The sequence below is a fragment of the Trachurus trachurus genome (genome assembly GCF_905171665.1).
Source record: "Trachurus trachurus genome assembly, chromosome: 6".
Classification (NCBI taxonomy): domain Eukaryota; kingdom Metazoa; phylum Chordata; class Actinopteri; order Carangiformes; family Carangidae; genus Trachurus; species Trachurus trachurus.
The window spans coordinates 35,359,562-35,374,165 of record NC_139897.1 but is presented as its reverse complement, the minus strand read 5'-3'; the positions used below and the strand labels follow the sequence as shown (position 1 = coordinate 35,374,165).

The 14,604-nt window shown below is 44.4% G+C and overlaps 1 protein-coding gene across 1 annotated transcript in view; it reads left to right on the top strand.

The window, feature by feature from the left end:
* Nucleotides 1–2,188: 2,188 nt before the first annotated feature.
* The window catches only part of zfc3h1 (zinc finger C3H1-type containing), a 42,816-nt gene continuing 30,400 nt past the window's right edge, over nt 2,189–14,604 (top strand). The window contains 8 exon segments of the mRNA XM_083974155.1: nt 2,189–2,788; nt 2,791–2,944; nt 8,219–8,692; nt 9,629–9,816; nt 10,539–11,022; nt 12,293–12,528; nt 13,489–13,612; nt 13,723–13,814. Coding sequence (XP_083830281.1) covers nt 2,558–2,788; nt 2,791–2,944; nt 8,219–8,692; nt 9,629–9,816; nt 10,539–11,022; nt 12,293–12,528; nt 13,489–13,612; nt 13,723–13,814 — 1,983 coding nt within the window. The 5' untranslated portion in view covers nt 2,189–2,557.

Sequence of the window (14,604 nt, the reverse complement as noted above, 5' to 3'; positions counted from 1 at the left end):
AGGGAGAGGCTTCAGAGAATCATCAAGGCGGCCCAGAAGATCATTGGCTGCCCCCTCCCCTCCCTGACGGACATCTTCACCTCCCGCTGCCTCACCAGAGCAAAAAACATCACCAAGGACAATACCCACCCTGGCTTCACTCTGTTTGACCTGTTGCCCTCAGGAAGGCGCTACAGGTGCATCAAATCCAAAACAAATAGACTCAAGAACAGTTTCTTTCCCACAGCCATTATCACTCTGAACTCACACATGCACTGACGCACACAGACACACCCTGGACTACCTCAATACATATTGAAATACACTAAACTACCTCACATGCTGTGCAATATACACAAATTCGCTGTGCTATATACTGTGCATATAATTTATTCTTATCTATTTATTTTTATATTATTGAAAGTGTTTTATATTGTATTTTTATAGTATGCTTGTTTGCACTGAAGGGGGGGAGGGCTTAAAATTTCGTTATACAGTGGTATAATGACAATAAAGGCATTCTGATTCTGATTCTGATTCTGAATTAATGTTCTATTTACCCATGTTTTTTTGTTTTTTAAGTGACACTTGACATGAATCAGAACATTATAGGAAAGAAAAAGCAGAACAATTGTTGATAAACTTAATAAATAAATAAAAAGTGGTCAGTCAGGTAGTTCAATTACATTAATATATCCAGATATAACAACATTATAACAACTTTTATTTTTATTTTTATTTTAAACAAATGCATTTACAAACTAATCAGGTCAATATTATATCTGTGTCCAAAATGTAACAAGAGCAGAAACATGTTTCAGAGATAAGAATCATGGATAACATTATATAAACACAAATTAAGATAAGTGAGTAGAAAACAAAACAAACACATATCAAACACAACAGGGAAGAGAGAGAGAAAAAAACATACATTAAATCAACCAGGATTAAACAATTGTTACGCTACATTAGTCAAATCATCTTTGAACATTGAATCGAGGTCTTTGGCATGTTTTGACTTGATAAATTTTAGGGACTTAATATAGAGCTGGAATTCATTTAAAAAGTATGTGAAGATGGGTGGAGTTTTTAGATATTTAGCTTTGTGAATGAAGAATTTGGCTAAAGGCTTAGTAAAACATTTATCGTTAAATCCAATTGTTTGTCTTTTAATATAATATATAACAATAACGAATATATAACAACATTATATGAAGATATTTAAACCAAATGTATGCTATCTTTTTTTTCTTTTTTCTTTTCTTTTTTCTCTCAACTTTATTTCTAAATGTATGCTATCTTTTTTTTTTCTTTTTTTCAATGAAAATCTTTATTTCACATTTGAAAAATACAGACAATCAGAGTCTTCAAACAATCGGAATGTTCATGGAAATAGACACCGACAGTTTTTGTGTTAATCTAAGTCTTAAATAGTTGTATCTTCCGACAGCAATCACTTACATAGAGTGTTTGGTCCGAAACACGGGTCTGTCAGTCACTCTGCTCTGCTCTGAGCCCAGGAGAAAACATTTCTCGTATCCTACAGTTTTTATCCAATGAGGAGAGAGAACGGCATGCAGGGCTGTGTGTGCAGCCAAGGGACGCCGTGAATGTGGTGACGTAGGGACGAGGACTGTTATGGTGCGTTCAGGGCAACTCGTAACTCGTGTTTTTCCGACCTGTGAAGTGGTACCAGTTCGATCTGGTACGAGTTCACGGGTCAGAAGTTACGAGTGGCCGTTATAGTGACTTTCACAGGTAAAACAGGTCGGAGAAACACGAGTTGGTTGCCTGGAACGCTACAAAGTCGTAAGTCGTGACTTGAAGCTGTAATTTACGTTTTCAAAAGCCTGCCTGGAACGCAGCATTAGCCAAAACCACCGGATCGCTTACTTCTGCTTTAAGGAATAAAAAAAAATAAAAAAATAAATATATATATATATATATATATATATATATATATATATATATATATATATATATATATATATATATATATATATATATATATATATATTTATATATATATATATAACTGTATATGTAGGCTAATGCATGTACTGGAATATATGTATTGTGTAAGTCTGTGTAAATGTATGCGGTCTGTGCCTTTAATAAACAGGCAGTGACGTCTCCGCTCTCCTTATATGGATTTCCTGCAGTCTCGTAAAGTCTCGTCTGTTCTCGCGGTATCTGACTAAGGGAAGCCTCGAAGCAGAAGCAGCAGCAGCGTCGGTGCTCAGCGGGTCAGAGGGCGAAGAGAACCGAGGAACAGAGTCCTTTTACCGGAGAAATGAGCCTCCGGTCCCGGTGAGTCCGGTGAGTTAACGGTCCTACAGCATGGAGGAGGCGACCAGCGGCCCCCCCGGGCCCCCCCCCCCGCCCAGAGGAGGAGGAGGGGGAGCTGGAGGACGGAGAGATCTGCGACGACGAGCCCGAGGAGAGAGCAGCTCCGGTCCGGGGGGGGGAGGGGAGCAGCAGGGGGAGGGGGGGCAGGGCTAACAGAGCCCCCCCCCGGACCCGGAAGCACCACCACCACCAGAACCAGCACCAGAACCAGAACCAGAACCCCCCCGGCATGCTGCCCCCCCCGCCGCCGCCGCACATGGGCCACGCGCCGCCGGACTTCCGGCTGCTGCTGCCCTACAGCCCCTTCCCCCCCCCGCTGGGCCCGCACCGGCAGCAGTGCGGCCCCAGCGGCCCGGACCGGCCCCCCCCCTGCCCGACCCCCACCCCCCGTTCCAGCTTCTGGGAGCGGAGCCACGGGGCGCTGGGCCTGGGCCGGTTCAGACACCGGTCCAACATGTCCGGCTGCCCCCCCCCCCGCGGGGAGGAGGAGGGGGAGGAGGAGGAGGAGGAGGAGGAAGAGGAGCGTGGAACCGGGGGAACCGAGCCCCCCCAGGCCGGTACGGACCTGGAGACAACAACCCCCCCGGGAGCAGAACCGACTCCCCCAACAGGAAACGTATCCTTCACTTCTACAGGTCAATAATGACGTCACAGGTGGTGATCGATCGATCGATAGTTCAACATTTAGTCAAACTGGCCCATCACCATAACCCCTATAGTCATAGCAGTAGGTTTGTTACCTTTAATTGTCAGTGCAAGCTATTTTTAGAACGGCAGAGCAGAGCCGTGAGCTGCTCAGAGCTACGCTACGGAGGCTCATTATGGGATTTCTTGGTTTCCCTCATCATCAAACTCATCAAATACACAATCCAACAACTCCACAACGCTCTGGTGGACAAGTTGTGACCTGCACATTCACCACGCTATGAGATAATAACACAACGTTACCACACAGAGTTGTTTTAGAGGGAAATACAGAGACTGTTGACTGTCCCTGAAGGCAACGTGCATCAGTGGTTTTGCATGAATTTCCCTCTACAACAACTCTGTGTGGTAACGTTGTGTTATTATCTCATAGCGTGGTGAATGTGCAGCTCACAACTTGTCCACCAGAGCGTTGTGGAGTTGTTGGATTGTGTATTTGATGAGTTTGATGAGGGAAACCAAGAAATCCCATAATGAGCCTCCGTAGCGTAGCTCTGAGCAGCTCACGGCTCTGCTCCACCGTTCTAAAAATAGCTTGCACCGACAATTAAAGGTAACAAACCTACTGCTATGACTATAGGGATTATGGCAATGGGCCAATTTGACAAAATGTTGAACTATCCCTTTAACATGTAACACTTGTTATAGCTGTTGTGTCATCATGAGGATCAGATTATCTTCTCTGACCTGGTTTCCTCTGTGTGTGTGTGTGTGTGTGTGTGTGTGTGTGTCACATATAACTGTCCACACGCGTGTAAACACAAGTTATTCACATGTGTTAACAGGTGTGAGCCTGAGAAAAGTTTCTGTTGCTGAGGAAACGAAACCTAAAGACAGAACTTCCTGTCAGCTGATCAGTGATGTGTGAAGCAGGAATCAAGTTAGATTGATTATTGCTGCTTCAGTTTAATGAACCTCTGGAAATAGTCATATAATTTCATGTTTTAATCATTTACAGAATGAAAATCTGAGCTGAAATGACTTCATCAAGAAGTTTAATATTTAAAGGGTAATTGCCGTTTTTTTTTTTTTTTTTTTACAACCTGGACCTTATTTCTATCATAAAATCCGATCATTTCCTCCCCCAGATAACTTTGGTGTCATTACAAGTGGTTGTGATGAAATGAGCTCCAGCCGAGAGCCGCGTATATCCGTATAATGGAGTCTACAGGGCAGCAGAATGCAGCCTCTAAATAACACATTGGTGTCCTAAACCCCTCCCTCATTCCCTCCTCCCTACTCACTACATAGTGAATTCAATATAGTGACTATATAGTGGCTCACTGGTCAAATGAAAAAACACTTTCGGACACGACTCCGCCGCACAGTTAATGACGTATTACGTCACGTAATTAAAACGTTCCGACCGCGATCGTAACGGCCGGTGTAGTTACCATGGATACAACCATGGTAACGGCCAGTGTAGGTACCATGGATACAACCATGGTAACGGCCGGTGTAGCATAGACATACACGGGTGTAGGTACCAAAATAAAAAGAGTAAAGCAATATATTAAGCGGTAGGCTAATATATATATTTAAGCATCAAAGATGTTCAATCAAACCCACATAGTTTGAAACAACGTTCAAAACACACACAGCCACTCACAACTAAGCATAAAGTCCGCTAGCTTAATGCTAACGTTAATGTAAAACCTCATAGACGGGCTAACGGGCTAAGACGTTTGTTGTGGGAGTCTGTGGAAGCCGCGACCGGACAACTCTGGCAGCTGGACACATTTATTGAGGCTGCTGCACTACTGCATTTATTTGGTAGCTACACCGGTCACTACTTCATTTATTTGGTCACTACTGCATTTATTTGGTAGCTACACCGGTCACTACTGCATTTATTTGGTAGCTACACCGGTCACTACTTCATTTATTTGGTCACTACTGCATTTATTTGGTAGCTACACCGGTCACTACTGCATTTATTTGGTAGCTACACCGGTCGCTACTTGCATTTATTTGGTACCTACACCGGTCGCTACTTCATTTATTTGGTAGCTACACCGGTCACTACTTCATTTATTTGGTAGCTACACCGGTCACTACTTCATTTATTTGGTAGTTACACCGGTCACTACTGCATTTATTTGGTAGCTACACCGGTCGCTACTGCATTTATTTGGTAGCTACACCGGTCACTACTGCATTTATTTGGTAGCTACACCGGTCACTACTTAATTTATTTGGTAGCTACACCGGTCACTACTGCATTTATTTGGTAGCTACACCGGTCACTACTTCATTTATTTGGTAGCTACACCGGTCACTACTTTCATTTATTTGGTAGCTACACCGGTCACTACTTTCATTTATTTGGTAGCTACACCGGTCACTACTTCATTTATTTGGTAGCTACACCGGTCACTACTGCATTTATTTGGTAGCTACACCGGTCACTACTTAATTTATTTGGTAGCTACACCGGTCACTACTTCATTTATTTGGTAGCTACACCGGTCACTACTTTCATTTATTTGGTAGCTACACCGGTCACTACTTTCATTTATTTGGTAGCTACACCGGTCACTACTTCATTTATTTGGTAGCTACACCGGTCACTACTTCATTTATTTGGTAGTTACACCGGTCGCTCTGGGCCGCTGTGGTAACGGCGATCCGTGACCGCAATGCATGATGGGATATCTTGCTCCGGTTAGTGACCATCGGATGTTCACTACATTTGGCGGTGAATTGTGGGATAGATTCAGTCACTATATAGTGAACATTAATAATCACTAAACATTCGGACACCACTACAACAACTGGTCACTAGATAGAGAGGAGGGGGTGATTTCGGACACAGCCCTTATCTGCAGAGAAACTCCTTCATTTCACCAATATTTAGTTATGTAGGTTGTAGGTTGACCTACTGACCTCTGACCTGGATGATGTCATCTCTGAGCGCCGCGCGGCTCATTCTGATAATAATCATTCTGCTTCGGCATTCGGGTCCATTTTTATCTCAACCAGCCGGAGCTTTAGTGAGATGACATCATCCAGGTCAGAGGTCAGCAGGTCAACCTACAGACCCCGGATGTTGATAAGAGCTAACCCCGGACTCAGAGGGGAATAGCACTAGCCTATCAGAACTAAATATTGGTGAAATGAAGGAGTTTCTCTGCAGATAATGTGTTATTTAGAGGCTGCATTCTGCTGCCCTGTAGACTCCATTATAGAACGAATCTCCTTGTTGTTTCCAACTACTTCCTGGTAGAAAACCAGCATGAGAACAATAGTGACGGACGAGAGTTTCACTATATTTATCTAACTTTTCACGTCACTATATCACCGTTTAGACTAATCTGATGTTTGTAAAGTTTATAAAACCAATGATTGGACAAACATTACTATTTCTGTGTGCACATTTTTGTAATTAGTCATGGTTATCATATATTAGCCGGGCTAACGGTTAGCTACCTGTTTAACTTTTATAACTCAGTGACTCAATAAACGCTCCATGAAAAAATATTTTCTCCAGCGGATATCTGAGTTCCAACATGACTGAGCTAACTGGAGTAGTTTCATGTCGTGTCCCACAACGGGAGGGTTTTAACAGCTGACGTCCTGCTGTTAGCTTAGCTACCGCCGTTAGCTTAGCTGCTGCTGTTAGCTTAGCTACCGCCGTTAGCTTAACTACTGCAATACAAACAATATATACAAATAAATAATATAATACAAATAACTAAGTCCAGTTGCTTTCGATTTAACCTCCTTTGAGTTAACTACTGCCATTAGCTTAGCTACCGTTAGCTGTCCCTGTCAGCTGAGCCACTGATGCTTTCTAGACACCGTGATTCCCCCAAACTGAATAAATACAACACATAGCAACACAAAACACACACACAGAAATAGTAATGTTTCTTCAGATTTGTCTAAACTGTGATAAATATGATAATATAGCTAAACTCGTTTATTACTACGTATTGATCTCATTCAAATTACGTGTTGGTTTTCTACCCGGAAGTAGTTGTAAACAACAAGGAGATTCGGTCTATATACGGATATACGCGGCTCTCGGCTGGAGCTCATTTGTTCAGAACGACTTGTAATGACACCAAAGTTATCTGGGTGAGGAAATGATCGGATTTTATGCTAGAAATAAGGTCCAGATTGTAAAAAAACAGTAATTATCCTTTAACACACTGCAAAAACTCAAAATCCTTCCAAGAATATTTGTCTTATTTCTTGTCAAAATGTCTAATTTCTAGTCAAAACTAAACTCTTTCCACTTAAAATAAGACTCAATCACCTAAAAATGTACTTATTGTTGGATAATTTCACTTGTTTCAAACTAATTTTCAATTGAAATAAGTAGAAAAATCTGCCAGTGAAAGCAAATTTTTTGTGCTTGTAATAAGAAAGAAAAACTTGCTCCACTTGCTCCACTATTTATAGATTTTTCTACTTATTCCAAGTGAAAATCTGTGAAAGTGTCTAAAAACAAGCTACTTTTAACGTGATGAGTCTTATTTTATGAAAATGAGATTTGTTTTGACTAGAAATAAGACAAATATTCTTGGTAAGATATGAGTTTTTGCAGTGCATAAGAGGAGGTATGGAGTTAAAGCAGAAGTGAGTGATCCGGTCGTTTTCGCTAATGCTGCGTTCCAGGCAGGCTTTTGAAATCGTAAATTACAGCTTCAAGTCACAACTTACGACTTTGTAGCGTTCCAGGCAACCCACTCGTGTTTTTCCGACCTGTTTTACCGGTGAAAGTCACTATAACGGCCACTCGTAACTTCTGACCCGTGAACTCGTACCAGATCGAACTGGTACCACTTCACGGTCGGAAAAAAACGAGTTTCCTTGAACGCACCATAACAGTCCTCGTCGCTACGTCACCACATTCACGGCGTTCCTTGGCTGCACACACAGCCCTGCATGCCGTTCTCTCTCCTCATTGGATAAAAACTGTAGGATACGAGAAATGTTTTCTCTTCGGCTCAGAGCAGAGTGACTGACAGACCCGTGTTTCAGTCCAAACACTCTATGTAAGTGATTGCTGTCGGAAGATATAACTATTTAAGACTTATATTAACACAAATATATCACTCACTTCTGCTTTAAAACGTCACATAATTAATATTATTATTATTATTAGTAGTATTATATCATTGTTGTTTTCCTGTGATGTCACTGTGATGTCATTGCTCCTTGACGGCGTTCCCTCTAGAGAAGCTGCTGGGTCGCGCTCAGGCCCGTAAAGCCGCCCACGGCGTTCCCAAAGCCGAGTCCAGTGTTGACGAGTCCTTCGAGGACCTGCTGTCCAAGTACAAGCAGATCCAGCTGGAGCTCGAGTGCATCCGCAAGGAGGAGACCGCGGCGCTCGAACCCAACGCCACGGCCGCCGAGGGCGCCACCGCCACCGCTACCGCCAGTATTACAGAGACCAGACCAGTACCAGAACCGGCCGCCGTAGCCATGGTGACGGTGACGGAGGAGGAAGAGGAGGAGGAGGAAGAGGAGGAAGACAAGGCCCAGAGGAAAGTGTTTCAGGCGTTCAACATCAAGCCTCTGCGCCAGAAGCTGCCGACGCCGGCCAATCTGGACGAGCTGCAGAAGAAGTGGGCGGAGCAAGAGGGAGGAGGCGGAGCCGACGGAGGAGAAGGAGGAGGAGAAGGAGAAGGAGGAGAAGGAGGAGAAGGAGGTGAGTTACAGGTCGTTGTGACGGACCGAACCGCTGAGGAGCAGCTGGATGGAAAACATCTGGGTCTGAGCAGACAGGTGTTCTTCATCCAGCTTGACCAGAGAGCCTCAGAGCCCCGCCCTCTTTTTGGCCCAGAGCCTCAGAGCCCCGCCCTCTTTTTGGCCCAGAGCCTCAGAGCTCCGCCCTCTTTTTGGCCCAGAGCCTCAGAGCTCCGCCCCATTTATGTCGAACAGAGAAACAAACACATTTATGACCATGACGTCACTCGTGTGACATCATCTCTTACAGACTCCAATGATTCTGATCAATCGACCAATCACAGAGGTCGTCGTCCTCCTGGGTCAAACTGACCCAATCTGTTTCGAATGGTCCTTCTTTCCTCCCTTCCTTCTGTCTCTCCTTCCCTCCTTCCTCCCTCCTTTCTCCACTCCTTTCCTTTCTTTGTTCCTCCCTTCCTCCATCCTTCTTTCCCTCCTTTCTCCCTTCTTCCCACCATCATTTCCCTTCATTCCTTGACCCAATCTGTTCTCTTTCTTTCTTTCTTTCTTTCTTTCTTTCTTTCTTTCTTTCTTTCTTTCCTCCCTCCCTTCTTTCCCTCCATCCTTCCTTCTTCTTCCTTCCCTGATCCAATCTGTTCCCTTTCTTTCTTTCTTTCTTTCTTTCTTTCTTTCTTTCTTTCTTTCTTTCTTTCTTTCTTTCTTTCCTCCCTTCTTCTTCCTTCCTTGACCCAATCTGTCCCCTTTCTTTCTTTTGTCCCCTTCCTCCATCTTTCTTTCTTTCTTTCTTTCTTTCTTTCTTTTTTCTTTCTTTCTTCCTTGACCCAGGAGGACAACAGGAGGGTTAATCTGTGATGTCATAGACACAGAGTGATGTCATAGACACAGAGTGATGTCATACCGTTGATCTGAGTTCAGGTGTGTTGTGTTGTTGCCGTAGGTGACGGAGGAGAGCGTCCGGAGGAGGGAGAAAAGGGGGCGGAGCCAGAGGAGAAGGCGTGTCCCGTCTGCAGCGAGGACGTCATCGCCGTCGCCGAGGGAGACGACAAGGAGAAGCCCAAGGCGCCGTGTTCCTGTCGCAGAGAGTCGTCGGCGTCCAGCGAGGACTCGCTCGTCTCCCCGGACAAGGTGCGTTCAGGGACCTGTGTGACAGTGGGAGAGTTTAACGCTGCGTTTAGGGACAGTAGGAGAGTGTAACGCTGCGTTCAGGGACCCGTGTGACAGTGGGAGAGTTTAACGCTGCGTTCAGGGACAGTGGGAGAGCGTAACGCTGCGTTCGGGGACCGTGGGGGAGTGTAACGCTGCGTTCGGGGACCGTGGGAGAGTGTAACGCTGCGTTCGGGGACCGTAGGAGATTGTAACGCTGCGTTCGGGGCCAGTAGGAGAGTGTAGCGCTGCGTTCGGGGACAGTAGGAGATTGTAACGCTGCGTTCAGGGCCAGTAGGAGAGTGTAACGCTGCGTTTAGGGACCTGTGTGACAGTAGGAGATTGTAACGCTGCGTTCGGGGACAGTAGGAGATTGTAACGCTGCGTTCAGGGCCAGTAGGAGATTGTAACGCTGCATTCAGGGACCTGTGTGACCGTAGGAGATTGTAACGCTGCGTTCAGGGACAGTAGGAGATTGTAACGCTGCATTCAGGGACCTGTGTGACCGTAGGAGATTGTAACGCTGCGTTCAGGGACAGTAGGAGAGTGTAACGCTGCGTTCAGGGACAGTAGGAGAGTGTAACGCTGCGTTCGGGGACCTGTGTGACAGTAGGAGAGCCTAACGCTGCGTTCAGGGCCAGTAGGAGATTGTAACGCTGCGTTCAGGGACAGTAGGACAGCCTAACGCTGTGTTTTCTCTGCAGCCGGCGGTGAAGGTGGAGGAGGAGGAGCTCTCTGAGCTGCAGCTGCGCCTCCTGGCGCTGCAGTCGGCCAGTAAGAAGTGGCAGCAGAAGGAGCAGCAGGTGATGAAGAAGAGCAAAGACCGGATCACCAGAGCCAACCAGAACCAGAACCAGAACCAGAACCAGAACCAGAACCAGAACCAGACCCAGAACCAGAGCTCCGCCCCCGGCGCCGCTCCGCCCGGCCGACAGAGAGTCACCACCCGGTCGGCCTCGTCTGCTGCTGCCGCCGCCGCCGCTGCTGCTGCTGCTGCAGACCGGAGCAGAACCAGGTCCAAACCTCTGGACCGGGACCGGGACAGAACCAAGACCGGGCTCAGACCGGCGGACCGCGACCGGGACCGAGAGCGGCCGAAGCAGAGTCCAAAACCCGGTCCCAAGTCTCCGCTGGAGCGCGGCCGCATGGCGGGGAAACCCCACGGCGCCAAGAAGATGATCAGTCCAGGTGAGGGGCGAACTAGTGTTGTAGTCAAGACCACCTAAGACCACCTAACCCGAGACCGAGTCCAAGTCCAAGTCCAAGACCGAGACCAAACAGATTAAACAGAAGAATTATAGTCTATTTGTCATGTTGAAAAATAAATGTATTTCAAACTGTTGGTAAAGCCACCCAGTCTGCAGAAGTACTTCACCCTTTTTACATGGTGCTTTCTAAAGCAGCAATGATGCTGTTACAACCAATGAAGAACATATCAACACTTGAAACGTGATTCTCTGATGAAAAAACAAAAAATACTGTAGCCTACATGATTTTTTTTGTTTCTTTTATACCAAAATGATTCAAGTTAAAAGTGGTGAGTTAATATACAGTAGCATAATACATTTTCTCAGGATCGTCGGGGTCGACCATCATAAATATTGAACATGTTTAATATTTACGATAGCGTATTGGTTACATTTTAATTCTGGAAGTTCCTGCGGTTTAAAAAAAAAAAGTCACAGCAGCTGTGGTCTCGGCTGGTGTTGACAAAACATCCCGAGACTGAGACAAGACCGAGTAAAAATGCAGTCGAGACCGAGACCTTGAAAATGTGGTCTCGAGACCAAGACACATTCTTCTCGAGTACTACAACACTAGGTCAAACCGGGTCAGGACCGGGTCACAAAAACATTTATTTACTGATTCTCTGTCTTTGTCCAGATTCAAACTGAAACTAAAAAACTGTCCGATTCCAAAACATCGTTGAACATTAATAATTCAGACTCTGGAATTTGTTCTTTTTTCTTTTGTTTTAAATTTTTGACTTAAAATGTATTGTTGTTTCCTATATTTTATTTTATTCTAATATGTATGATTTTGTTTTTGCTTTGTTATTTGTCTAATTAGTTTCTATAGGTGAGGTTTAAAGGGATAGTTCAACATTTTTGTCAAATTGGCCCATTGCCATAATCCCGAGTTGTTGGATTGTGTATTTGATGAGTTTAATGAGGGAAACCAAGAAATCCCATAATGAGCCTCCGTAGCGTAGCTCTGAGCAGCTCACGGCTCTGCTCCGCCGTTCTAAAAACAGCTTGCACCGACAATTAAAGGTAACAAACCTACTGCTATGACTATAGGGATTATGGTGATGGACCAATTTGACAAAATGTTGAACTGTTGAACTTCATTTATTTTGTTGATTCCAAAGTTGTGCAAATGAGCTTAAACTTAAAAAACGTAACCTCTGCCCCCCCCCCCCCTCTGGGCTCTAACGGGTGTCTGTGATTGGCTGCAGGCTCGGCGGCGAAGCAGGCGTTCAGGAAGCAGCAGCTGCGGACGTGGAAGCTGCAGCAGCAGCGGGAGCAGCAGAGGGAGCAGCAGAGGGAGCAGGAGGAGAAACGCCGTCAGGACGAGGAGGAACGACGCAAACGGGAAGATGAGATCCGCCGCATCCGGGACCTGTCCAACCAGGACGAGCAGTACAACCGCTTCATGAAGCTGGTGGGGGGGAGGATGAGGACACGCAGCAAGGTGAGCTCCCTTAGCCCCGCCCCCTTAGCCCAGCACCCTTAGCCCCGCCCACTCCTGGTTACACCTGGTTACACCTCGTCAGCTCAGTCCTTTAATAGAGTTGATCAGGAAAAAAAAACAACATGATTAGGATTTTTTTATTTTTTAAATCTTTATTTATCATCAAATATCATGAACAATTGAAAAAGGAACAAAAAAACAAAGCGACAGACACAAGACATCGAAATGATATAAGGACAAATATTATCAAAACATTTAAATAATATAATATAGAAACGACAAAATAATAAGTAAATAAATTAAATAAATAAATAGGTCTAATAAAAGAAATAAAAATAAAAATATCTATAGGGCAAGTTATAATGGCAGACAAGTTCACTGAAGGTTATTTGAATAAAATTCAATAGCTGATAAACATTTTTTGTTGGATTCAACATATGACAGATTCTAAATATACTGTATTTTCAATTCAATTAAAAACAATGGGAATGAAGGGGCTGCTTTGGACATTTTGACTTTATGTATATGGAATTTACCTAGTAATATGAAGAGATTAATTATGTTAAATTTATTATTGTGAGAGGAGGAGCCAAAAATAGGAATTTTCTCATCAAACTGATTCTAACAAAATGGACACTTGTAAAATAAATGGATGAGACTTTATCTTTTTTACAAAAGGTGCAGCTGTCATCAATGTTAGAAAATTTGGATATATATGCATTATTAGGATAGATGTTGATGTAATAGCTTGAGATGTAATTCTCTAATTTTGTTAGAAATTAAAAATGTAAATGGGACAAGCCGAGCTCTACTCCAGTTTATATCATGGAAGAGGGAATTCCAATAAGTTTTTCCTTATTCCTCCTCCTCTTCCTGTAAACGTGACGTGTGATGTCATCGTGTGATGTCATCTTGTGATGTCATCGTGTGATGTCATCTCTCTCTCTCTCCGTGCTTCAGTCCCGGGACCGCGAGCACAGGAAGTCCACGGGGAAACCGGGTCTGGACGCCTCGGGGAACCTCTACCAGTACGACAACTACGACGAGGTCGCCATGGACACGGACAGCGAGACGGGCTCGCCAGGTCAGCAGCCAATCAGAGGCAGAGCCCAGCTGAGGACAGATCAGTGACATCACAGCAGGAACAGGAAGTGATCAGCTGATGTGTTTGTGTTTGTGTTTGTGTGTTTTCAGTCCCGTCACCGACCCACAACCCGTTCAGCTCCGACCCCGGCTGCTTCCCTCAGGTGTCGCTCTACATGACCGACTCGGCCCAGTTCGCTCTGGTACGACTCTGGTTTTAATGTTACAGACTCAAATGTACTCAAATTACTTTAAATTTATTAAAGTAACAAACAAAACAACACTTTTCCTCCAGATTTTTAAGGGATAGTTCAACATTTTGTCAAATTGGCACATCACCATAATCCCTATAGTCATAGCAGTAGGTTTGTTACCTTTAATTGTCGGTGCAAGCTGTTTTTAGAACGGCGGAGCAGAGCCGTGAGCTGCTCAGAGCTACGCTACGGAGGCTCATTATGGGATTTCTTGGTTTCCCTCATCATCAAACTCATCAAATACACAATCCAACAACTCCACAACGCTCTGGTGGACAAGTTGTGAGCTGCACATTCACCACGCTATGAGATAATAACACAACGTTACCACACAGAGTTGTTTTAGAGGGAAATTCATGCAAAACCACTGATGCACGTTGCCTTCAGGGACAGTTTTTCATCAAGCAGTCTCTGTATTTAAATGTTGAACTATCCCTTTAAGAACAAACACTGAATGATGCAACATAACACTGCACAATAAAGACTTCAAGTACCAACTAAATATTAATGCTGATGAGCTTTAAACTGTTTCCATATTTGTTTAGTTAGTGAGTCACATGTCTTTTGGACAATAGGGGTCATTACATCTATTTGTAATTGTAATTTGTAATTTATTTATTTAAAAGTCAGGACAATGCACATTAATAAAACATGTACCGTAGTACGTGCAAATGTGCCAGATTGTAGCCCGTGGGCTAATTTCCATCTGGAGTCCTCTAGGCAGGTTGGTGTTACAATA